Source organism: Ambystoma mexicanum, chromosome 14, assembly GCF_040938575.1.
Source record: "Ambystoma mexicanum isolate Mex_15411 chromosome 14, UKY_AmexF1_1, whole genome shotgun sequence".
In the NCBI taxonomy this organism is placed as follows: domain Eukaryota; kingdom Metazoa; phylum Chordata; class Amphibia; order Caudata; family Ambystomatidae; genus Ambystoma; species Ambystoma mexicanum.
This window is the reverse complement of record NC_090940.1, coordinates 637233482-637258877: the sequence shown is the minus strand read 5'-3', so window position 1 is coordinate 637258877 and position 25396 is coordinate 637233482. Positions and strand designations below refer to the sequence as shown.

Genomic DNA, 25396 nt, shown 5'->3' with positions numbered 1-25396 from the left:
TGCCGCAGCAGGCATCGACCAGATACACATCATGGGTACCCAACACAGAGCGCACATAGGTCACGTTCCACCATAATCCCAACACGTGCCACAGCAGGCATCGACCAGATACACATCATGGGTACCCAACACAGAGCGCACATAGGTCACGTTCCACCATAATCCCAACACGTGCCGCAGCAGGCATCGACCAGATACACATCATGGGTACCCAACACAGAGCACACATAGGTCACGTCCCACCATAATCCCAACACGTGCCGCAGCAGGCATCGACCAGATACACATCATGGGTACCCAACACAGAGCGCACATAGGTCACGTTCCACCATAATCCCAACACGTGCCGCAGCAGGCATCGACCAGATACACATCATGGGTACCCAACACAGAGCGCACATAGGTCACGTCCCACCATAATCCCAACACGTGCCGCAGCAGGCATCGACCAGATACACATCATGGGTACCCAACACAGAGCGCACATAGGTCACGTTCCACCATAATCCCAACACGTGCCGCAGCAGGCATCGACCAGATACACATCATGGGTACCCAACACAGAGCGCACATAGGTCACGTCCCACCATAATCCCAACACGTGCCACAGCAGGCATCGACCAGATACACATCATGGGTACCCAACACAGAGCGCACATAGGTCACCTCCCCCACTGACTGCACTAAAAACAGCTAGAAGCCAACCCACCCCCTCACAAAGTCTGTGTCCATTACCACACAGCAAAATCAGCATTGCACTGCTCCTGCTTACCGAGCCCAACCCATTTTCCTGCAGGGCCTGAAGTGCCATGAAACCATGAAAACGGCAGCAATGTGCTATATAAAACCCAATAGGAGAACATACACAGAGTGGCGTCAGAAAGAATGCACATATCTGTGCATCAGTATGCAGGGCACACACCGGCTGCTGCCCTTCCTGGGACGTGCTCCAGGCTGCCCCTGGGGTCAGGGGCCAGAGACGCTGCCCCCCAGGGAGCAGTCAGGCCTGAGTTCTTCCTGGGTTCTTGCCATCGGCATTGGAGCAGGTCTGGGCTTGCCGCAGCTGCGTTGCTAAGTTATTAGCACCGATGCTTGTGTACCCTTTGTTCCTTTTGCTCTACTGTGTTATTTTCTCCGATAAAGGCCTGGTTGCTACAATTCAGCCTTCCTCTGCCCGTCTCTGCGGCCCTTTTTGTTCTGCAGTTGGAGTCTTGCCACCTGCCAGGCTGCACTGGGACCTGGCCACTCGGGACTGCCTTCTGCCGGTCCTTTCTTTGCTGCTGCTGCCCCGTGTCCAGCTCTGCCATGGGGAACCGAAACTCTGTCGGGACTGGTAAGTCTATGCCTGGCTCTGCTTGCCTTGCTGCCCTCCCTCGGGCACCCAACGACTCCAAATAGCTTCCTGCCAGGAGCTGAACTTCCACACTCGATGATAGGTTATTTATAACGCGCTTAATACCCAGAGGTTTCTAAGCGCGGACCCCGGGATCGAACCTGTGTTGCTTTGTGTTGTCTTGCTTCCAAGGTGAGCACGTTGCTGCTGAGCTATCCTCCCGGGCGATGTGGCGTCCTCCCCGAGTTTATTCCCCTTTTCTGAAAAGTGTATCTCCCTTGCAAGGCAACCAGTTCGGTTCACATTGATTCTAAATAGCCCTTTCTTGCCATGTGGGCTGCAGTGCACTGTATGAAACAGAAAAAAATGCACTCTTTCATTTCTGATTAATTGCCAACTAAGAAACATGCCCGCCTTGCTGCCAAGTAGCCTTGCGCTTGCTGTGACTCCTTGAGGTGGCCCTCACGTTTTGCTCATTCCTATACTGGTGTGGTGGGGACTACAAGTCCCAGAATCCAAAGTGAAACGTTAGGACTGGGACGAGGTGTCACGCTTGGCAGCTCTGTTCCAGACTCAACCCTCCCGAGGGATAGCTGTATGCTCTACATCACTGTATAATGGGCCTTGGTCCCCCGGGGTCATGCAGTGCCCCCCAGTGGCCCTCCATCATACCTGGCAGGTTGCAGGTGGGTATACAAGAGATGGCTGGGGGTGTGTTCTTGCAATGTATAGGTTTCTAGGTGGTCTCTCATATTGCTCCTGGCTTGTATCACTAACGAAGGGCAAGTATGCACACACGTTGAAAAGAGTGGGCATTGGCTGCATATTAGAACAGTGGAGGTGTCATTGGGAAAGTTCAGGCCGGTAAGATAGCTCAGTGGGTTGAGCGCTTGCTGCTGCGATCTGAGCGTGATCTGCAGGTCGCAGGTTCGAATCCCGGCAAGGCCAACTCAGCCTTTCATCCTTCCGAGGTCGATAAATGAGTACCAATTTCGGTTGGGTGATATTGTATGTAAATAGGTGCTCTGTAAAGTGGATTAAGGCGCTATATAAATAACACATCATTATCATTAAGCATTCATGTTGCCTGTGTTTCCCTGTAAAATATTATTTCAAGTTATGGAGAATCTTAAAAAAAAATCTCAAAATTGTGTTTCTCGCTTTGGGTGCAGGGGGGAGGGAGGGTGAAGCGGTATTTGAAGAGACGTAGCGGTGCTGTGGACTGTGCACATTAATAACAGCGGCTGCTGCATCCCCCCTCCCCCCACACCCCCAGATCTGCTGACCACGCAGCTGCTTCTGCAGTGCTTCTGCAGTGCTCCTGCCCTGCTCAGCAGCCTTTTCAAAGTTACCTTCCCGGCGCTCCTGCAGAAACTCCACCACCTGGCCATCGGATTAGAATGCATCAATTTCCTCCACCTCCCCCCCCCCCCACTTAGAATGTGCATGTTTTTTGAGGAGGGATGTGAATCAAGGGGGTTTTGGCGCCTATGCAAGCTATATATTCTACCTAGCATTCAGGAAACTCCTCAAATCATGGCTCTTCACAGCGTAACCACGACGGAGACGCACTAGAATGCCCAGACATTAAAACAACGATGACAATAACTCCAACCTCAGCCTCTCTCAAATGGGACAAACACTCAAACCAAAGAACCAACCACTCGACAGAGCATAAGATATCATGGAAAATAGCCACGAAAGGAAGGCTCCAGAGACTGATCACATACTTAGACCCAGACGAAAGCCCTCAAGTGACTCACCCACTCATACGTACCGGACGGACCATATCCAGACCGGCAGACGCATCTAGATAGAATTGTGAATATTAGCATGGCCACACTTAGATAGATTTGCGAATGTTGGCCTGCGTCGCATCTCGATAGGACTTTGAATGTTAGCATGCCTGCACCTATGCGAAACCTGAAGACTAGCACAGGCCACACTTAGAATTGTGGACGTTGGCCTGCGTCGCATCTAGATGGGAATGATTGAGGGACGGCACGCCCGCGCCTGGATGAGACCTGAATGTTGGCATGTGCCACACTTGGAGTTGGGAACACTGGCCTGCGCCGCATCTAGATAATGCTGTGAGTGTTGGCATGCCACGCCTGGATGGAATTCTAAAATTTGGCCTGCGCCGCATCTAGATGGGATTGTGAAGGCCAACAAGGGCCACACTTAGAGAAAACTGTGAATATTAGCATGCTAAAGGTCATGTAACCCACTAACCAATGTAACCTCAAACTCTGCATACTTATCTCACTCAAAAACTCACACAACCATCTCTCGCACCACAAACCGCACGCACTTCACAACACTGCAACAACACATAAGCCGGAGCAACAGCACACGCGGACTGACACTGATCCAATACCTGCACCAAAGCTCAGTATCTGGTGTATACCGAGTTGAAGCTGCCAACAGAACACCACTCATCTCACTATCCTACTCCCTCTTCACCTTACTAACCCATCCCACCTTATCATTTACAGATCCGCCAGAGTGCCTGGAGACCAATTCCTTTGGTGACGGTGCGCGGTACAAATACCTTTAACATTTAACATACATGGTTGCCTTATATCAGCAAGCTCTTCCCCTGATATTCTGGACATAAGAAGTGTTCCTTCTGTGCCAGAGATCCTGGGGCCCCTGCCATCTCAGAGTCATATAGGGGCCCCTGCCATCTCAGAGTCACTTGGGGGTCTCTGCCATCTGAGAGTCACATGGGGGCCCCTGCCATCTCAGAGTCACATAGGGGCCCCTGCCATCTCAGAGTCAGACAGGGGCCCCCTGCCATCTCAGCGTAGGTCCCAAGACCTGTGCATGCCCACAAAGTGGGGCGACTGGATTCGGGTGCCGACACAGGGGTGCTGCGCCCGTGTTGGGACCCTCTCCTGCTGGCGCTCTCTGCTTCTGCCGGTTGGCTAGCTCCGCATGGGAAACGTGTCATACTACAGTGTGCTTGGCAGTGCCACTTTCTGCCCTAACTTCCCCATCAGAACCCCCAGAATGCCCCCAAGGCAGGAGGAACCAGTGCCCACCCGGGTATAGGGAGAACGCCCTGGATGCTGCCGGAATCCTTGTACTCACCCTAGCCTCGCTAGTGCAGAAAAGGTCCTGAAATGCTGGTCCTGTTAAAAAACCCAAACCACTTAAGGGGCGTGTCCTTCGGTCAACAGTCTAAATGTACTTTTCTGAGTGAAAATCTGGATGGACTGAGGCGAGGATCCGGTTGAATACAGATAGCGGTAATTCCGCTTCCTGATTCCGCAAGTAATGTTTAACTCCCCCAGGGTCCGGGGGACATGGCAGCGCACTATGATGCAAGGAGGCCGACCATAGGTTGCCATGGCGTGGCTACAACATGGTGCAACGGGGCCCCGAGGCAACTGAAGACAGACCGAGGCAATCTAAAAGGTCACCCGCAGAGGTTGAAGGGAGCCGGAACGCGCCAGAACTGAGTTCCACTGCTTTTATTAGTTTTGTAGGTCTGACATAACATAACGTAGCATAAAATGACCGGACATGTTTATTTATATTTGTAACTCGCACTAGCAGCCCAAGGGCATTGAGGCGCTGACTACTGTATAAGAAATCAGCAAGAGAACCGTTCCCCCCACGCCCCCTCTCCCGCGAGCAAACCTACTGAGCTAGTTGCGGGGTCCCGGGCTCTGCCCTTCCCAGAAGGTGCATGCACGTGCAGCCAGGCAGAATGAGGAAGCACATGCGGCTTAGAGGTGAGGTCGCATGTTCAGCTCCAGGCGGTCATGGGTGCGAGTCCTCAAGTGCCTGTGCAGACCAAGGCCACAGCAGTGGTCTTCAAACCGTGTCATGCCCAGCCCCCCTTGAATAGAAACGTGGGTTCTGGGCTCCCCTAGATGTCATTTATGCTTATATTTTCTATTAAAATCAGTCACCGTACACCCTTATGGAAGAGCCGTGCGACCCTCTGGACACCCTTTTATATATAATTGTAAATAAATAAATAATAAAAAAAAATCATTCATGAAAAACTGTGCATTTAAGAGTAAAGATATATGTGTTAATTTGGGGGAGGGGGTGGAGGGTGTTGTGGGGACTGCCTGCCTCAAGGCTGTAATGTCCCTGGTGCATGTCCCATGTCTCCTCATGGTCCCATCATCTCCTCGTCGCCCCCTCACCGGTGAACTGATCACGTGACTTCCCACTATTCTGCGGCTTCTGCCTGTAATTTGCTTTTGTAAGTGTTTCTGGTCGAAACCTCTTGCACTTGCAGAAATGCAATGCAGGTGAATCTTACCAAAGGTTAGAAAAGCTGAGTATTAATCCCTTAAGTGCCAAGGACGAGCTTGCTCTGCCTTTTTGCATGGACTTGCACTTTTATAATAGCCTGGCAGTTCTTGTGCATAGTGCGCCCTACAATTGCAAATGTACCAAAGCCCACGATGCTCCCAGTGTGAAATGTGACAACATATGTTTAGGTGGGTTTCTGTCACCACCTTAGTGACCTTAAAGTGCTGAGACTTGTCCGTGACCTAGCCCGGGGTGGCAGCCAATCTGTCATCTGTGGGGTGAAAAGGAAATGGGGTGAAGGCGAGCAGGAAACAATGATATCATAGGTTATTTATAAGGCGCTTAATACCCAGAGGTTTCTAAGCGCAGACCCGGGGATCGAACCTGTGTTGCTCGGTGTAGTCTTGCTATTAAGGTGAGCACGTTGCCCCTGAGCTATCCTCCCGGGACAATCAATGTCAAAACTCACAACACATAGGCACATGTAAACATAAGCGGGAGTGATAGTAATCAGAAGAAAAGGTGTTCCCTTTCGCCTTACCTGGTCGCCTACTCATGGGTGGTAGTGACAGGGCCGCCGGACGCCCCAGTTTGGACTCCCCCACAACGTTGGGGCTACCATTGCAACATTTTCTGGAGCTGACGGGGAGCGGAGGTGGAGGTGCTTTTGTGCAACGGCCACTGGTAAGCGGACTGGTGCCATCCCTTCAGTCGCGTGACAGGTTATATAGGCCGCGCAACAGGGATTCCTGTTTGCTGTTTCTCTAACGTTTTGGGGGGGGGGGGGTTATTTGTATTTTGCGCTAGTGTGGGATATTGAGATGAAAGGACTTATGATGTCACTTCTTTTGCTGGGAGGACAGTTCAGGAGCAACACTTGGAAGCAAAACAACACAGAGCGACAACGGCTCGACTCCTGCGCTTAGAGACTGGTGTCCGGTGAGAAGCGTGTTATAAAGGATGAATTAATTAAGCAATCATCACGTGGTGTAAAAAAACCTCTCCACTGGCTCCCGGTTGCTGCAAGGATCAAATTCAAATCCCTCTGCATCATTCACAAGGCTTTCTGGGGTGGGGGACCCCACTATCTACAACCTGCTCTCACTAAATACTCTCCCTCCTGATCTTTACACTCCTCCGGCAACAACTCTCTGTGTGTCAAGCGTTCGCTAAACAGCGAGCCGGTGGCCCATCCCTCTCCTATGCGGGCTCCCTCCTATGGAACAGCCTCCCCCTTCCTCTTCCTCTTGAGCGGGATCTCCTCAAATTCTGAAAGCTCCTCAAGACCTTCCTTTTCACCTCCTCCTTCCCTTCCTCCCTCCTCTGCTAATCCCACAGTGGCTGAGATTGGTGACCAGGGCCCTTATGTGTCCTGGCCTCCCGGGTCCTGGCCTGCCACAACCGATCGCCTACAGCCTCCACCCCTCCCAGCATCTTGCCTTGGCATCCCCTGGCCTATGCCACCACAGGCCTGCAGTTACTAATGTACTGGCGGCTGACCACTCCCTAGCAATTCCCTCTTCATTACACCTAGCACGTACCCCCCGCACCCCGTCCCCCTCTCTGCACTTGCACGTTCCGTTCTGAATGCTCACAAGGCCTAGTAGGACCACCTCTGTCTTTCATTGTTATATTTGCCTTTCCTTCCCATGTTCCCTGCCTGTTGCCCTGTGGACGCTTTGAAACACAATTTACTTGACGTATAAGCGCCGTACAAATGCACAATAAATAAATAAACTATCACTAATGCAACCTTTACGGTTTTTGTGACACGTTGCACACATTACGGGACAGCAAAGTCCTCCATCCCTCGGCTTTCAGACGGTTTCACCCCAGAAGCAAACTGAACGCGCATGCGTGCGCAGGATCTGACCAACAAGAAAACACAGGCTGTACTCCCCTTCTGTGCCTGCGCTGGTTGCCTAGCAACACACATGGCGTGACCACACATGGCCCTTCATAACATTTCATAAGATTCAGCCGGCGAAAATTCAGTAACGAGGGGCTCCTGGCCTGGAGGGCCATAAGGGCCAAGAGCAGAGAAAGGGAACCCCCGTTTTCACTGTTGGTTTCATTTTAGTAAACATGTTTTCATGCTTGTGTGGGAGGTATGAATGTCCTTCTGTCTCCCAGCCCACAGAATGGGCCTCCCTGCGTAGAGGGGACCCTGTCGTAGTTTGTGGGTATCTCTTTATGACTTTTGAAAGCGAGATGGCGCCTTGTTCCTCATTTTGAATCTGGAACGTTGCCCTGGGAAGGATGACACCGTTTAGGGGATACATGTATAAACCCTACCGTTTATTGGTTCACACCTTGCATGAAGGTGGTAAGATAGATAGTGCTGTTAGTTAATGCACGTGCTGAAGAGCTCTGTGGATAGAGAGAAGGTAGCCCAGCAGGGTTATGCATCGTTTCGGAGTCATTTAAACAAGTCTCATCCCGTTTGGTGTTTGGAACGTGTGTTGGTCGTCTTTGGCGCACGCCACTGCTGCCTCTGTGATGCAGGAGCTTGGGGGGGGGGGAGGGGCACTGTTCAGGAACGCCCCCATTCTCGCATGGTTACTGGGCATGTCTGGGGCCTCTCCTAATATTTTGGAGGCTGCCCCCATCATTTCGTATTACGCCCCTGTCTGTGTATAGCGCCAAGATAATAGTCCATGTGTCTAGTGCACACTATACAAATTCTCTCCAAGTAGAGTTTAAAATGTTGAAGTGGTCCATCCTGGTTTAAAATCCAATCTGGTTCAAAAGCTGCAAAGGGTCATTTTGGGTCATGGGGTGGTAGGCTTCCATTCCACCACAGGGACATCATTTGGGGGTCGCTAGGGGTTGCAAATGCGCCCCCTAAGGTCTACCTTGCTACCCCTAAAAAAAATGTAAATTGCAAAGCAAGTTTTTCTATGAGGCATGGGCAAGATCAATGGGCATAATATGGGCGATTCCGGGTGCCAGCGGGAGGCCGGTTGGAGGTATGTGGATTCTTCTTGATGTGAAGGGCCCCAAAGACAGCAGAGTCGAGCACTCGCCGTGTGGCCCCTCTCCCCTCAAGTCCCATGGCAGGATGGATGTCCCAGACTGGCGGAATTTCCAGGGCATCACCAAGACATGGTTTCTCCTGATCCCGGTGTGTCTGTTTGACACTTGGACACAGGGCTAATACATGTCAACTAGTCAAAGCCAAACACCAGCAGACGCCAAGGGTGGATGGAGCGGAAATATTCTACATAGTAGTTCAGGGGCCGCCCGGCCGCCCATAGGACCCCACCTGGATGCAGCCAAAGCCATGCGACACTGGAGACCCTACCCCGGCACGGAGCATGAAAGGCCTGCTACCACGGTGCAGCGTCGAGAACTTCCACTCTGCAAAACACTGGGACAGTTCCACATGTTGGCGTAAGATTGCGGGCACCTGCCCAGAGACATCAACTACACTGCGCGGGGAACCCGAGGCAGTGGTACAATGGCAAAATGGCCACGCTGAGATACACGCCCTGTAGATGTGGGGCGAAAACCTACAACTAAACGGTATCACAATGGGCTAAACTAAATGGTGACCACTCAGTGCTCCCAACTATCCCTGCGTGATCAAACATAAAGGTCCGGACCCCTCCCGGGGGCACCCAGCTTCCAATAAAGGAAACTCCAAAGGGTTGATAACAGAAATCGTGCCTCTCTCGGCCCATGGATTTTTCAATTCATGACCGGTCTTTCCTGGACCTTGGGTTTCTGTATAGTTGCAAAGTTTCAACCGAGTCATGAGTGACACCTCAATCTACTCCTGTTTTTTCTCATTGTAAGTATTGCCCTATGAGCCTCAGCGTGCAATGGGAAAAACCAGGACTGGATTGAGGTGTCACACATGGCACTAGGTCACCGAGCAGCTATGTTTCAGACTCAGGACAGGTCTCTCCTGGATCTTGGCTTCAGGATCCACGACAGATCCCTCATGGACCTTGGTTTCAGGATCCACGACAGGTCCCTCCTGGACCTTGGTTTCAGGATCCATGACAGGTCCCTCCTGGACCTTGGTTTCAGGATCCATGACAGGTCCCTCCTGGACCTTGGCTTCAGGATCCACGACAGGTCTCTCCTGGACCTTGGCTTCAGGATCCACAACAGATCACTCATGGACCTTGGTTTCAGGATCCACGACAGGTCCCTCCTGGACCTTGGTTTCAGGATCCATGACAGGTCCCGACAAGTCCCTCCTGGACCTTGGTTTCAGGATCCATGACAGGTCCCTCCTGGACCTTGGTTTCAGGATCCACGACAGGTCCCTCCTGGACCTTGGTTTCAGGATCCATGACAGATCCCTCATGGACCTTGGTTTCAGGATCCACGACAGGTCCCTCCTGGACCTTGGTTTCAGGATCCATGACAGGTCCCTCATGGACCTTGGCTTCAGGATCCACGACAGGTCCCTCCTGGACCTTGGCTTCAGGATCCACGACAGATCCCTCCTGGATGTTTGCATTAGGATTCACATTAGGCCTCTCCTGCATCTTGGCTTCAGGACCCACGACAGGTCCCTCATGGACATTGGTTTCAGGATCCATGACAGGTCCCTCCTGGACCTTGGCTTCAGGATCCACGACAGGTCCCTCCTGGACCTTGGTTTCAGGATCCAAGACAGGTCCCTCCTGGACCTTGCGACAGATCCCTCATGGACCTTGGTTTCAGGATCCATAACAGGTCCCTCATGGACCTTGGTTTCAGGATCCACGACAGTTCCCTCCTGGACCTTGGTTTCAGGATCCACGACAGGTCCCTCCTGGACCTTGGCTTCAGTATCCACGACAGATCCCTCCTGGATGTTTGCATTAGGATTCACATTAGGCCTCTCCTGCATCTTGGCTTCAGGACCCACGACAGGTCCCTCATGGACATTGGTTTCAGGATCCATGACAGGTCCCTCCTGGACCTTGGCTTCAGGACCCACGACAGGTCCCTCCTGGACCTTGGCTTCAGGATCCACGACAGGTCCCTCCTGGACCTTGGCTTCAGGATCCACGACAGGTCCCTCCTGGACCTTGGTTTCAGGATCCACGACAGGTCCCTCCTGGACCTTGGCTTCAGGATCCACGACAGGTCCCTCCTGGACCTTGGTTTCAGGATCCAAGACAGGTCCCTCCTGGACCTTGCGACAGATCCCTCATGGACCTTGGTTTCAGGATCCATGACAGGTCCCTCATGGACCTTGGTTTCAGGATCCACGACAGTTCCCTCCTGGACCTTGGTTTCAGGATCCACGACAGGTCCCTCCTGGACCTTGGCTTCAGGATCCACGACAGGTCCCTCCTGGACCTTGGCTTCAGGATCCACGACAGGTCCCTCCTGGACCTTGGCTTCAGGATCCACGACAGATCCCTCCTGGATGTTTGCATTAGGATTCACATTAGGCCTCTCCTGCATCTTGGCTTCAGGATCGATGGGCTTTGGTTTTAGGATCCACAACATATTCCCTCCTGGATCATGGTGTCAGGATTCACGACAGGTCCCTCATGGACCTTGGCTTTAGGATCCATGGCATATCCCTCCTGCAGCTTGGCTTCAGAGTACACAGCAGGCCTCTCTCCTAGGCCTTGGGTTACAGGGCTCACAGTTGACCTCGGGTTGCAGCACACACAGCAGGCCTCTCTCCTAGGCCTTGGGTTACAGGGCTCACAGTTGGCCTTGGGTTGCAGCACACACAGCAGGCCTCTCTCCTAGGCCTTGGGTTACAGGGCTCACAGTTGGCCTCGGGTTGCAGCACACACAGCAGGCCTCTCTCCTAGGCCTTGGGTTACAGGGCTCACAGTTGGCCTCGGGTTGCAGCATACACAGCACAGCAGGCCTCTCTCCTAGGCCTTGGGTTACAGGGCTCACAGTTGGCCTCGGGTTGCAGCACACACAGCAGGCCTCTCTCCTAGGCCTTGGGTTACAGGGCTCACAGTTGGCCTCGGGTGCAGCACACACAGCAGGCCTTTCTCCTAGGCCTTGGGTTACAGGGCTCACAGTTGGCCTCGGGTTGCAGCATACACAGCACAACAGGCTTCTCTCCTAGGCCTTGGGTTACAGGGCTCACAGTTGGCCTCGGGTTGCAGCACACACAGCAGGCCTCTCTCCTAGGCCTTGGGTTACAGGGCTCACAGTTGGCCTTGGGTTGCAGCACACACAGCAGGCCTCTCTCCTAGGCCTTGGGTTACAGGGCTCACAGTTGGCCTCGGGTTGCAGCATACACTAGGCCTTGGGTTACAGGGCTCACAGTTGGCCTCGGGTTGCAGCACACACAGCAGGCCTCTCTCCTAGGCCTTGGGTTACAGGGCTCACAGTTGGCCTCGGGTTGCAGCACACACAGCAGGCCTTTCTCCTAGGCCTTGGGTTACAGGGCTCACAGTTGGCCTCGGGTTGCAGCACACACAGCAGGCCTCTCTCCTAGGCCTTGGGTTACAGGGCTCACAGTTGGCCTCGGGTTGCAGCACACACAGCAGGCCTCTCTCCTAGGCCTTGGGTTACAGGGCTACAGTTGGCCTCGGGTTGCAGCACACACAGCAGGCCTTTCTCCTAGGCCTTGGGTTACAGGGCTCACAGTTGGCCTCGGGTTGCAGCATACACAGCACAGCAGGCTTCTCTCCTAGGCCTTGGGTTACAGGGCTCACAGTTGGCCTCGGGTTGCAGCATACACAGCACAGCAGGCCTCTCTCCTAGGCCTTGGGTTACAGGGCTCACAGTTGGCCTCGGGTTGCAGCACACACAGCAGGCCTCTCTCCTAGGCCTTGGGTTACAGGGCTCACAGTTGGCCTCGGGTTGCAGCACACACAGCAGGCCTCTCTCCTAGGCCTTGGGTTACAGGGCTCACAGTTGGCCTCGGGTTGCAGCACACACAGCAGGCCTCTCTCCTAGGCCTTGGGTTACAGGGCTCACAGTTGGCCTCGGGTTGCAGCATACACAGCACAGCAGGCTTCTCTCCTAGGCCTTGGGTTACAGGGCTCACAGTTGGCCTCGGGTTGCAGCATACACAGCACAGCAGGCCTCTCTCCTAGGCCTTGGGTTACAGGGCTCACAGTTGGCCTCGGGTTGCAGCACACACAGCAGGCCTCTCTCCTAGGCCTTGGGTTACAGGGCTCACAGTTGGCCTCGGGTTGCAGCACACACAGCAGGCCTCTCTCCTAGGCCTTGGGTTACAGGGCTCACAGTTGGCCTCGGGTTGCAGCACACACAGCAGGCCTCTCTCCTAGGCCTTGGGTTACAGGGCTCACAGTTGGCCTCGGGTTGCAGCACACACAGCACAGCAGGCTTCTCTCCTAGGCCTTGGGTTACAGGGCTCACAATTGGCCTCGGGTTGCAGCACACACAGCACAGCAGGCTTCTCTCCTAGGCCTTGGGTTACAGGGCTCACAGTTGGCCTCGGGTTGCAGCACACACAGCAGGCCTCTCTCCTAGGCCCTGGGTTACAGGGCTCACAGTTGGCCTCGGGTTGCAGCACACACAGCACAGCAGGCTTCTCTCCTAGGCCTTGGCCACTTCTGCCAGGGCCTGGAATCTCGCATTATCCAGGGGTTGCCGGTGGAAAGCCCTAGGCTTTGGCTTTCCGTTTCCCCATAAGAGTTGATAGGTGCTGCGGTGTCATTCTCATCGGCCTTCCTTCTCTGGGGCTTCCATCCCCCCCCCCCCCACCCCGCCTCTCCAGGCTTGCTCTGCCTTGCTCCAGGCAGCATTCCCTCCAGCCTTCCTCTCTACAGCAGCCTCCCCTTACACCCAGGCATCCTCATCAGGCCCGCTTGGGCCCTGCTTGCTCCGGGCCCAAGAAACAGACCGAAGTCACCCAGACCCTTTGATATCCATGGGGTTATGGTGCAATTTCTAAAATGGTTCCTGGTTGGTCTGCTTCCAAGGTTTCTTTGTTTCCATTCCTGGGATTGGTTATGTTGGTACTGCTCTAGTGTCCTCTTATTAGGGGCTGGTCTTCTGGGTTGCCAAATAGCCTCATTGATTTCATTCCCTGTGGCAGACAGCTGGTAAGTTCCTAAGGTATCCGCAGCGTATGGCACCATTTGGGAAGTCCATTGGTCTGGGGCAGTGCCTCCACCGCGTTTCATGGTCTCTTCTGCTCGGTGCAGGGCTTCTACCAGTTTGGGTGCTGGAACATCTGCTCGACGAGCACCCCACCGCTTGTCTCTCTATTCTGGTCCATGGGCCAGTGGACTCCCTTGTAGTGTATTCTGGGAAACCGGGTTCCCGAGTGTGAAACTCCGCAGGGTTTTACTTGTGGCCAAGCTATCACGTGCTCTCTCTGGGAGCCCCGGTGCATGTATGTGACCCTATGCCGCATGCGCGAGACAGGCGCGCCTCCTGTTCACAGCCCATGGGCCGCTGGTCATTGAAGTTCACTGTAGCTGGGGCAGCCGGAATGCAGCGCCCCGGTCATCACAGGAAATACATTGAGCACACGCTCTCTGAGAGGAAGACCAGGCTTCAGTGAGGCCCTCTCCAGTGGCCCTCTGGGCCCACATACCGGGGAGTCAGGGTCAACCCATCACCACAGGAGTGCGGGGAGATGCAATGGGTAGCCGAGTGTTGTGAAGCCAGAGGGAGAAGAGAGCGATAGTTGTTTTTTTTTTCAACAAAGGGACAGGAGAAATTAACCTGATGGCAAAGAAGCATTGCATTTCTCAGTGGAGGAAACTCCGCAGTTAAAACGCAAAAGATTAAGGGCCAATATTTATTCTCACTTGTTTGTACTATTAATGCAATTATTTATCCTTGCTGTGTAATTCATTGTCTACCTTCCGCTGTCCCCACCCTGTTGCCCTGTGGGCGCTTTGAAACAGTTTTGCTAATTGTATAAGCGCCTAACAAATGACCAATAAATAAATAAATAAAATACCTCCTATTTGGGGATTCAACCCGTGCCACGTCCCAAGCTTCATACATAAGGAAGCAGGACTTCCATTGGCTTGAACCATTACTTCTCGGAGACAAGAGAATGCCTTGCCCAACGTTGGCCTTTCGCGCGCGCCCAGGCCGCGTAGCACTTCACACTCAGCTACAAAACCCCCCAAACTATTGGCTTTGTCAATGCTCGTTTCTGAGCGCGCCAGATCTCCTGCAAGGAAGGGTGATGGTCCGAGCAAAAGTGAGTGCACATCAAGGATATCTGGGGACCTCAGTGCTCAAATCGCTGCCACAACCACCGCCCCACCCTCCCTATTTTCCAGGAATTTGACATCACGCAGCACAGCTCCAAGGAGAATTGGAAGGCCAATATGGCATCTCCAAGTGGCCCTCTGCTCACGGCACCCTGGGGGTCCACCTGGCACTGCCTCACTGTTGATGAGGTGCAGGGCTTAGAAGGGTCAAAAGCTTGGGGTCTGTATTAAGATTCTGTGGGGGCAGCCGACACAGGCACCGGGATAGTACTTGATGGAGGCAGTGCAACTATTTCTGTATATATGTCGGTAGCGCAAAATTAGCCCGAAGCAATGGAGCGCTGTACAAGAAATGTAGTGGAATATGGCGTGGGGGGGTGCGGGGGTTTGGGGGGTTGTCTTGTCGGCATGCAGCCTTTATAGGAAACTTTACCATTATGAGAAATAGTAATATAAGGCGCTTTGGCCATAAGCACACGTTGTTTTTATTGAGCCATTTATTCATTCATTCATTTTCTCATTTTTATAGCGCCTTTCACCAAAATTATGGTCCCAAATCGCTGTTGGTTGAATGCTCTCGGAGGGACCAGAGTCTGAATTTGGGGAAATTGAGAGGTGCTATAATGCGTGTCCAAGGCCCTGCCAGTCACCCATGTCTAAATGGAGTGTGTATGGGTGCAGCAGAGGAATGCTATGAACTAAAGGAGGGGTTCTTTTTAAGGAGGTAGAAAGTTATGTTAGAAGCTACAGTTCGAATCTCTGTCGTTAAAAGTAGCTTTATTCTTATGGCCGAGGTTTTGTACAATAGTGTTTGTGTTATATGTGAGTGCAGGGTGTGTTGAGTGAGCCCGTGCTTTCCGCTAAGTTGTACTACTCGTCCTGAGTCCCGAAGCAGATCCAAGCGCTAGACGGATCCGTACTACTCGCCCTGAGTGCCGAAGCAGATCCAAGCGCTAGACGGATGCGTACTACTCGCCCTGAGTGCCGAAGCAGATCCAAGCGCTACTCGGATGCATACTACTCGCTGTGAGTGCCAAAGCAGATCCAAGCGCTATACAGATGCATACTACTCGCCCTGAGTGCCGAAGCAGAGCTAAGCACTAGACAGATGCGTACTACTCGCCCTGAGTGCCAAAGCAGATCCAAGCGCTATACGGATGCATACTACTCGCCCTGAGTGCCGAAGCAGATCCAAGCGCTAGACGGATGCATACTACTCGCAGTGAGTGCCGAAGCAGACCCAAGCGCTATATGGATGCATACTACTCCCCCTGAGTGCCGAAGCAGATCTAAGCGCTAGACGGATGTGTTCTACTCGCCCTGAGTGCCGAAGCAGATCTAAGCGCTAGAAGGGTGCGTACCGTACTACTCGCCCTGAGTGCCGAAGCAGATCCAAGCGCTATACGGATGCGTAATACTCGCTCTGAGTGCCGAAGCAGATCCAAGCGCTATACGGATGCGTAATACTCGCCCTGAGTGCCGAAGCAGATCCAAGCGCTATACGGATGCATACTACTCGCCCTAGACCTCTTGGCCTCCTCCCATCTCTTCTGACTACTTTTGCAGCCTCTCCAGTAGTAGCTGCTTGTATACTTTCCTTCTAAATGATTTTCACAATCCTGTAAAACCACCCTGCTGAAATGGCAGCCGGCCTGCTCCAAAAGCATCCAATGGATTCAGTTTGCGGTTGTAGGCTTAATGAAACTGGACTTCAGGTATGTGGCGGACAAATCTATGGGCACTCTAGTGATTACAAACATGTGATTAGGTGTGCCAGGAGGCAACATACACAAACAGCTTCAAGGTACAGCTAGAATAAACTGACATTTAATCTATAATGTTTTCCTTAACCTATGCAAGCAATGCCTGGAACACATTTCATTACAAGCTACCATTGTAACCAACTTGCTCAAGTAAAAAAGCGCCTGGATGCCTCTGGGCTTGGCGCGCTATACAAATGTCTAAATAAATAAATAAATAAATAGTATTTCAATAAATGCCAGAAACCCCTGTATGTCAGCATACGGATCCAGAAAAACCGTGTCCACTGGAGTTCCCAGACCCAAACATAAAGGTTAACACCCCAATCAAGATTCAGTCACATCACAAACTCAACACACTCAATTGCAAAGCGCGGGCACTGCACGGTGTCCCTGCGGTGTGACATGGGCGTCAATCTGTGTGTTTAGTTAGTGGTAACACATTACCTTTGGTTTTGTACACTCCCTTTGCCGAGCGGGGTGTAATGCAAACAGGAATCAGGGTTGGTCCCGTGCCCAGACAACAAAGCGATCTAAGAAATCCCTGGAGGCGAGGACTCGGTGAGCGCAGAGGGCACCTTCACAGCGAGGGCTGCACGCAGCGCCTGAACACGGAAGTCACACCAACTTGGATTTCTTTTCAGTTCTTTGTGTGGTTGTTCAGTTCCTGGTCTGACAGGAGGGACGCGGGCTGTGCGGGCGGGTCCTGTCCAGAATACACTGCTTTCCAATACGATCTACAAATATGCACACCCTGTTTACGGAGGTCAAAGTGAGGGGAAACCTAGGGGAACGGCGTTCCATTACTTTTCAGGGAAAGCTGCCATCGTTCCCTTAGTTAATGTGGGCAGCAGCAGCAGCGTTGCAAAGCAGCAGGGAAGGAGACCTTCACCTGGGCCCGCTGGTAGCAGCTCCAGTGTCACATCGCTGCCCCCCAGGCCTTGGGCTGCTTGTGTTTAGTTGTATAGACTGCTTGGGGCAGAATGCACATTGCCAAGCTCACCAGTGCCCTGTGTGTGTGTATTCTGCAATTAAGCATGGATTGTTGCAGACCCAGACCCTGCACAGGTAATAGGTGGGGTGGCTATAGTCCTGGCAGAACGCTGCATGCTGTGGGGGACATTGACACACGAATGCTGTTCATTTAAATGCATCGCCCTTCATTGTGTTTTTGTCAGTCTTGATAGTACAGTGGAGGAAAGGAATGGCCCGGGTACGGGGTTTGAATTTGGGGGATGGTGAGTATAGGGTTGGTAGGGTGCGAGGGTGAGTCCAAGGGGAGCATAGTTCCACTACTTTTTGGCGACACTTTGACCCTGGGCCTGTTTACACCCACTCTTGCTTATCAACGCTGCCAGTCTTAGCCCTTAAGACAAACAGCATGTATTTACTGTTGTTTTGTAAGGTGCCAAGCGCGCGCGCAAAGGGAAGGGGGACAAGAAGGAAGGGGTCTGTTCCTTCAGAGCCTCGGAACATTCAAGAACAGTTAAGCACCAGGGAGGGGCAGGAGGGGGAAGTGTAGTTCAACCAAGTAAGACAAGATTAGAAATAAGCGCAGGTAAGCGCGGGCAGGGCTATTAGATTAATGCACGACCGGACTAGTAAGAGATCAAGAAGACTGTAAGGAGTCTCAGATTTCATCAGCAAAGCCATGGAGCCAGCGTCATCATCAAGGGTCAAGAGAAAGCATGAAAATAAAGTGCTCTAACACTTAGGCGTAGCCATGGAGCCAGCGTCATCATCAAGGGTCAAGAGAAAGCTTGACAATAAAGTGCTCTAACACTTAGGCGTAGCCATGGAGCCAACATCACCATCAATGGTCCAAAGAAAGCATGAAAATAAAGTGCTCTATCATTTATGCACTTATCAAGGGTCAAAAGAAAGCTTCAAAATAAAGTGCTCTAACACTTATGCACTTATCAAGGGTCAAGAGAAAGCTTGAAAATAAAGTGCTCTATCACTTATGCACTTATTAAGGGTTCAAAGAAAGCTTGAAAATAAAGTGCTCTGACACTTAGGCGTAGCCATGGAGCCAGCGTCATCATCAAGGGTCAAAAGAAAGCTTGAAAATAAAGTGCTCTAACACTTAGGCATAGCCATGGAGCCAGCGTCATCATCAAGGGTCCAAAGAAAGCATGAAAATAAAGTGCTCTATCATTTATGCACTTATCAAGGGTCAAAAGAAGCTTGAAAATAAAGTGCCCTAACACTTATGCACTTATCAAGGGTTGAGAGAAAGCTTGAAAATAAAGTGCTCTATCACTTATGCACTTATCAAGGGCTAAAAGAAAGCTTGAAAATAAAGTGCTCTAACACTTAGGCGTAGCCATGGAGCCAGCGTCATCATCAAGGGTCAAAAGAAAGCTTGAAAATAAAGTGCTCTATCACTTAGGCCTAGCCATGGAGCCAGCGTCATCATCAAGGGTCCAAAGAAAGCTTGAAAATAAAGTGCTCTATCACTTATGCACTTATCAAGGGTCAAAAGAAAGCTTGAAAATAAAGTTTTCTAACACTTAGGCGTAGCCATGGAGCCAGCGTCATCATCAAGGGTGAAGAGAAAGCATGAAAATAAAGTGCTCTAACACTTAGGCGTAGCCATGGAGCCAGCGTCAACATCAAGGGTCAAGAGAAAGCATGAAAATAAAGTGCTCTATCACTTATGCACTTATCAAGGGTCAAAAGAAAGCTTGAAAATAAAGTGCTCTATCACTTATGCACTTATCAAGGGTCAAAAGAAAGCTTGAAAATAAAGTGCTCTAACACTTAGGCGTAGCCATGGAGCCAGCCTCATCATCAAGGGTCCAAAGAAAGCTTAAAAATAAAGTGCTCTAACACTTAGGCGTAGCCATGGAGCCAGCGTCATCATCAAGGGTCAAAAGAAAGCATTAAAATAAAGTGCTCTATCACTTATGCACTTATCAAGGGTCAAAAGAAAGCTTGAAAATAAAGGGCTCTAACACTTAGGCATAGCCATGGAGCCAGCGTCATCATCAAGGGTCAAAAGAAAGCATGAAAATAAAGTGCTCTAACACTTAGGCGTAGCCATGGAGCCAGCGTCATCATCAAGGGTCAAAAGAAAGCATGAAAATAAAGTGCTCTAACACTTAGGCGTAGCCATGGAGCCAGCGTCATCATCAAGGGTCCAAAGAAAGCATCAAAATAAAGTGCTCTATCACGTATGCACTTATCAAGGGTCAAAAGAAAGCTTGAAAATAAAGTTCGCTAACACTTAGGCGTAGCCATGGAGCCAGCATCATCATCAAGGGTCAAGAGAAAGCATGAAAATAAAGTGCTCTAACACTTAGGCGTAGCCATGGAGCCAGCGTCATCATCAAGGGTCAAGAGAAAGCATGAAAATAAAGTGCTCTAACACTTAGGCGTAGCCATGGAGCCAGCGTCATCATCAAGGGTCCAAAGAAAGCTTGAAAATAAAGTGCTCTATCACTTATGCACTTATCAAGGGACAAAAGAAAGCTTGAAAATAAAGTGCTCTAACACTTAGGCGTAGCCATGGAGCCAGCGTCATCATCAAGGGTCCAAAGAAAGCATCAAAATAAAGTGCTCTAACACTTAGGCGTAGCCATGGAGCCAGCGTCATCATGAAGGGTCAAAAGAAAGCATGAAAATAAAGTGCTCTAACACTTAGGCGTAGCCATGGAGCCAGCATCATCATCAAGGGTCAAAAGAAAGCATGAAAATAAAGTGCTCTAACACTTAGGCAAAGCCATGGAGCCAGCGCCATCATCAAGGGTCAAAAGAAAGCATGAAAATAAAGTGCTCTAACACTTAGGCGTAGCCATGGAGCCAGCGTCATCATGAAGGGTCAAAAGAAAGCATGAAAATAAAGTGCTCTAACACTTAGGCGTAGCCATGGAGCCAGCATCATCATCAAGGGTCAAAAGAAAGCATGAAAATAAAGTGCTCTAACACTTAGGCGTAGCCATGGAGCCAGCGTCATCATCAAGGGTCAAAAGAAAGCATGAAAATAAAGTGCTCTAACACTTAGGCGTAGCCATGGAGCCAGCGTCATCATCAAGATTCCAAAGAAAGCATCAAAATAAAGTGCTCTAACACTTAGGCATAGCCATGGAGCCAGCGTCATCATCAAGGGTCAAAAGAAAGCATGAAAATAAAGTGCTCCAACACTTATGCACTTATCAAGGGTCAAAAGAAAGCTTGAAAATAAAGTGCTCTAACACTTAGGCATAGCCATGGAGCCAGAGTCATCATCAAGGGCCAAAAGAAAGCATGAAAATAAAGTGCTCTAACACTTATGCACTTATCAAGGGTCAAAAGAAAGCATGAAAATAAACTGCTCCAACACTTATGCACTTATCAAGGGTCAAAAGAAAGCTTGAAAATAAAGTGCTCTAACACTTAGGCATAGCCATGGAGCCAGCGTCATCATCAAGGGTCAAAAGAAAGCATGAAAATAAAGTGCTCTAACACTTAGGCATAGCCATGGAGCCAGCGTCATCATCAAGGGTCAAAAGAAAGCATGAAAATAAAGTGCTCTAACACTTAGGCGTAGCCATGGAGCCAGCGTCATCATCAAGGGTCAAAAGAAAGCATGAAAATAAAGTGCTCTAACACTTAGGCGTAGCCATGGAGCCAGCGTCATCATCAAGGGTCCAAAGAAAGCATCAAAATAAAGTGCTCTATCACGTATGCACTTATCAAGGGTCAAAAGAAAGCTTGAAAATAAAGTTCTCTAACACTTAGGCGTAGCCATGGAGCCAGCGTCATCATCAAGGGTCAAGAGAAAGCATGAAAATAAAGTGCTCTAACACTTAGGCGTAGCCATGGAGCCAGCGTCATCATCAAGGGTCAAGAGAAAGCATGAAAATAAAGTGCTCTAACACTTAGGCGTAGCCATGGAGCCAGCGTCATCATCAAGGGTCCAAAGAAAGCTTCAAAATAAAGTGCTCTAACACTTAGGCGTAGCCATGTAGCCAACGTCATCATCAAGGGTCAAAAGAAAGCATTAAAATAAAGTGCTCTATCACTTGTGCACTTATCAAGGGACAAAAGAAAGCTTGAAAATAAAGTGCCCTAACACTTAGGCGTAGCCATGGAGCCAGCGTCATCATGAAGGGTCCAAAGAAAGCATCAAAATAAAGTGCTCTAACACTTAGGCATAGCCATGGAGCCAGCGTCATCATCAAGGGTCCAAAGAAAGCATGAAAATAAAGTGCTCTAACACTTAGGCGTAGCCATGGAGCCAGCGTCATCATCAAGGGTCAAAAGAAAGCATGAAAATAAAGTGCTCTAACACTTAGGCGTAGCCATGGAGCCAGCGTCATCATCAAGGGTCAAAAGAAAGCATGAAAATAAAGTGCTCTAACACTTAGGCGTAGCCATGGAGCCAGCGTCATCATCAAGGGTCAAAAGAAAGCATGAAAATAAAGTGCTCTAACACTTAGGCGTAGCCATGGAGCCAGCGTCATCATCAAGGGTCAAAAGAAAGCATGAAAATAAAGTGCTCTAACACTTAGGCGTAGCCATGGAGCCAGCGTCATCATCAAGGGTCAAGAGAAAGCTTGAAAATAAAGTGCTCTAACACTTAGGCGTAGCCATGGAGCCAGCGTCATCATCAAGGGTCCAAAGAAAGCATGAAAATAAAGTGCTCTAACACTTAGGCGTAGCCATGGAGCCAGCGTCATCATGAAGGGTCAAAAGAAAGCATGAAAATAAAGTGCTCTAACACTTAGGCGTAGCCATGGAGCCAGCGTCATCATCAAAGGTCAAAAGAAAGCATGAAAATAAAGTGCTCTAACACTTAGGTGTAGCCATGGAGCCAGCGTCATCATCAAGAGTCCAAAGAAAGCATCAAAATAAAGTGCTCTAACACTTAGGCATAGCCATGGAGCCAGCGTCATCATCAAGGGTCAAAAGAAAGCATGAAAATAAAGTGCTCCAACACTTATGCACTTATCAAGGGTCAAAAGAAAGCTTGAAAATAAAGTGCTCTCACACTTAGGCATAGCCATGGAGCCAGCGTCATCATCAAGGGCCAAAAGAAAGCATGAAAATAAAGTGCTCTGACACTTATGCACTTATCAAGGGTCAAAAGAAAGCTTGAAAATAAAGTGCTCTAACACTTAGGCATAGCCATGGAGCCAGCGTCATCATCAAGGGTCAAAAGAAAGCATGAAAATAAAGTGCTCTAACACTTAGGCGTAGCCATGAAGCCAGCGTTATCATCAAGGGTCAAAAGAAAGCATGAAAATAAAGTGCTCTAACACTTAGGCGTAGCCATGGAGCCAGCGTCACCATCAAGGGTCAAGAGAAAGCTTGACAATAACATGCTCTAACACTTATGCATGGCCACGGAGCCAGCGTCACCATCAAGGGTCAAGAGAAAGCTTGAAAATAAAGTGCTCTAACACTTAGGCGTAGCCATGGAGCCAGCGTTATCATCAAGGGTCAAAAGAAAGCATGAAAATAAAGTGCTCTAACACTTAGGCGTAGCCATGGAGCCAGCGTCATCATGAAGGGTCAAAAGAAAGCATGAAAATAAAGTGCTCTAACACTTAGGCGTAGCCATGGAGCCAGCGTCACCATCAAGGGTCAAGAGAAAGCTTGACAATAACGTGCTCTAACACTTATGCATGGCCACGGAGCCAGCGTCACCATCAAGGGTCAAGAGAAAGCTTGAAAATAAAGTGCTCTAACACTTAGGCGTAGCCATGGAGCCAGCGTCACCATCAAGGGTCAAGAGAAAGCTTGACAATAACATGCTCTAACACTTATGCATGGCCACGGAGCCAGCGTCACCATCAAGGGTCAAAAGAAAGCATGAAAATAAAGTGCTCTAACACTTAGGCGTAGCCATGGAGCCAGCGTCATCATGAAGGGTCAAAAGAAAGCATGAAAATAAAGTGCTCTAACACTTAGGCGTAGCCATGGAGCCAGCGTCACCATCAAGGGTCAAGAGAAAGCTTGACAATAAAGTGCTCTAAAACTTATGCATGGCCACGGAGCCAGCGTCACCATCAAGGGTCAAAAGAAAGCATGAAAATAAAGTGCTCTAACACTTAGGCATAGCCACGGAGCCAGCGTCACCATCAAGGGTCAAAAGAAAGCATGAAAATAAAGTGCTCTAACACTTAGGCGTAGCCATGGAGCCAGCGTCACCATCGAGGGTCAAGAGAAAGCATGAAAATAAAGTGCTCTAACACTTAGACATAGCCATGGCGCCAGCGTCATCATCAAGGGTCAAAAGAAAGCATGAAAATAAAGTGCTCTTACACTTAGGCGTAGCCACGGAGCCAGCGTCACCATCAAGGATCAAAAGAAAGCATGAAAATAAAGTGCTCTAACACTTAGGCCAAGTGTGGTGATTACATCCAAGGATGGAATAAGGAAGTCCATGGGATGGTGATACCCAGTTGGGAGTAAGGGAGGTAAAGACAGGCGTAAAGTACTCCTCCCCGACCCTCAGATAACCCAGAGAAACAGGCACCTTGGACATAGAGGTCCAAGTCCGGGCAGGAAGGAGAGAGGAAGGGGAAACGGGAAGGAGACTGCCACGGACGCAATAAGGAGACGAACAAAAAGAACGCAGGGGTTACCCGGACAGCATGAAGGTGCAAAAGAGCGAGTGGTGAATACCATGTCCAGGTCACCAAAACCGGGTAGCAGCAGGCAGAAGCACAATCTGAGAGTCGAACAAGAGTCAAACTGCAGGGCCCTGAGGGAGGCAGGCAGGACTATTCAGGGGCAGCATGTGCACACCTGGGCACGTGCACTTGCCCTGGATGCTATCAAGCAGAGCTGGAGGAGCACATGGAGAGATTTCCCTTTCTTTATGATTGAGATCCCGATGTGTGGGCAAGTTGCCTGACTGATGGCCGCACTAGCGCCAGCTAGAGCACTGTGGGTGTCTGTTCAAGGGCTCCCCACTCTCCAGCCCAGCAAATACATGATGCACAGTTACTCCTGCAGAGTGTCATCAGATCAGAAGCCGCCGGGGCACTTTTGAACCGAAGACTGTGGACCTGTAGGATGCACGCTGATCTCACTACTCTTCTGTTCTTTGCCACACCATCAGGGTTAGTAGTTTCACATCTTTTCAGCAAATGGATCAATACTGTCATGGTTCACTGCTTTTGGAAGAATTCCAGGTAAAGCAGCCTTGGAAGCTGGCATTCACTCTTTTACTCTTGAGGCTCTGAAGGTGTATTCTATGTCTTCAGAAGGACATTGTTAGTCAGCCTTATACCCAATTTTCTGTCCATTCACTTCTGAAAAGTCGTATACAACCATACCCCTCACAAACAGTGTCCACCAGGCCAGGCTGAGGCAGTGCAGCCGTATCCCTCACAAACAGTGTCCACCAGGCTAAGGCAGTGCAACCATACCCCTCACAAACAGTGTCCACCAGGCCAGGCTGAGGCAGTGCAGCCGTATCCCACACAAACTGTGTCCACCAGGCTAAGGCAGTGCAACCGTATCCCTCACAAACAGTGTCCACCAGGCCAGGCTGAGGCAGTGCAGCCGTATCCCTCACAAACAGTGTCCACCAGGCTGAGGCAGTGCAACCGTATCCCTCACAAACAGTGTCCACCAGGCTGAGGCAGTGCAGTCGTATCCCACACAAACAGTGTCCACCAGGCTAAGGCAGTGCAACCATATCCCTCACAAACAGTGTCCACCAGGCTGAGGCAGTGCAGCCGTATCCCTCACAAACAGTGTCCACTAGGCTAAGGCAGTGCAGTCGTATCCCTCACAAACAGTGTCCACCAGGCTGAGGCAGTGCAGCCGTATCCCTCACAAACAGTGCCCACCAGGCTAAGGCAGTGCAACCATACCCCTCACAAACAGTGTCCACCAGACCAGGCTGAGGCAGTGCAGCCGTATCCCACACAAACAGTGTCCACCAGGCTAAGGCAGTGCAG

The 25396-nt window shown here is 50.6% G+C and overlaps 2 protein-coding genes across 2 annotated transcripts in view; one reads left to right on the top strand and one right to left on the bottom strand.

Moving 5' to 3' along the window:
- Window positions 1–17080, bottom strand: part of TRMT61A (tRNA methyltransferase 61A) — a 384858-nt gene extending 367778 nt beyond the window's left edge. Inside the window, exon 1 of the mRNA XM_069638132.1 lies at window positions 16944–17080. The gene's annotated coding sequence lies outside the window, so the exon portion shown is untranslated. The remainder of the gene's footprint in view (window positions 1–16943) is intronic.
- The window catches only part of CKB (creatine kinase B), a 107024-nt gene continuing 82752 nt past the window's right edge, over window positions 1125–25396 (top strand). The window contains exon 1 of the mRNA XM_069638129.1: window positions 1125–1333. Within this exon, the coding sequence (XP_069494230.1) occupies window positions 1306–1333 (28 nt within the window). The 5' untranslated portion in view covers window positions 1125–1305. The remainder of the gene's footprint in view (window positions 1334–25396) is intronic.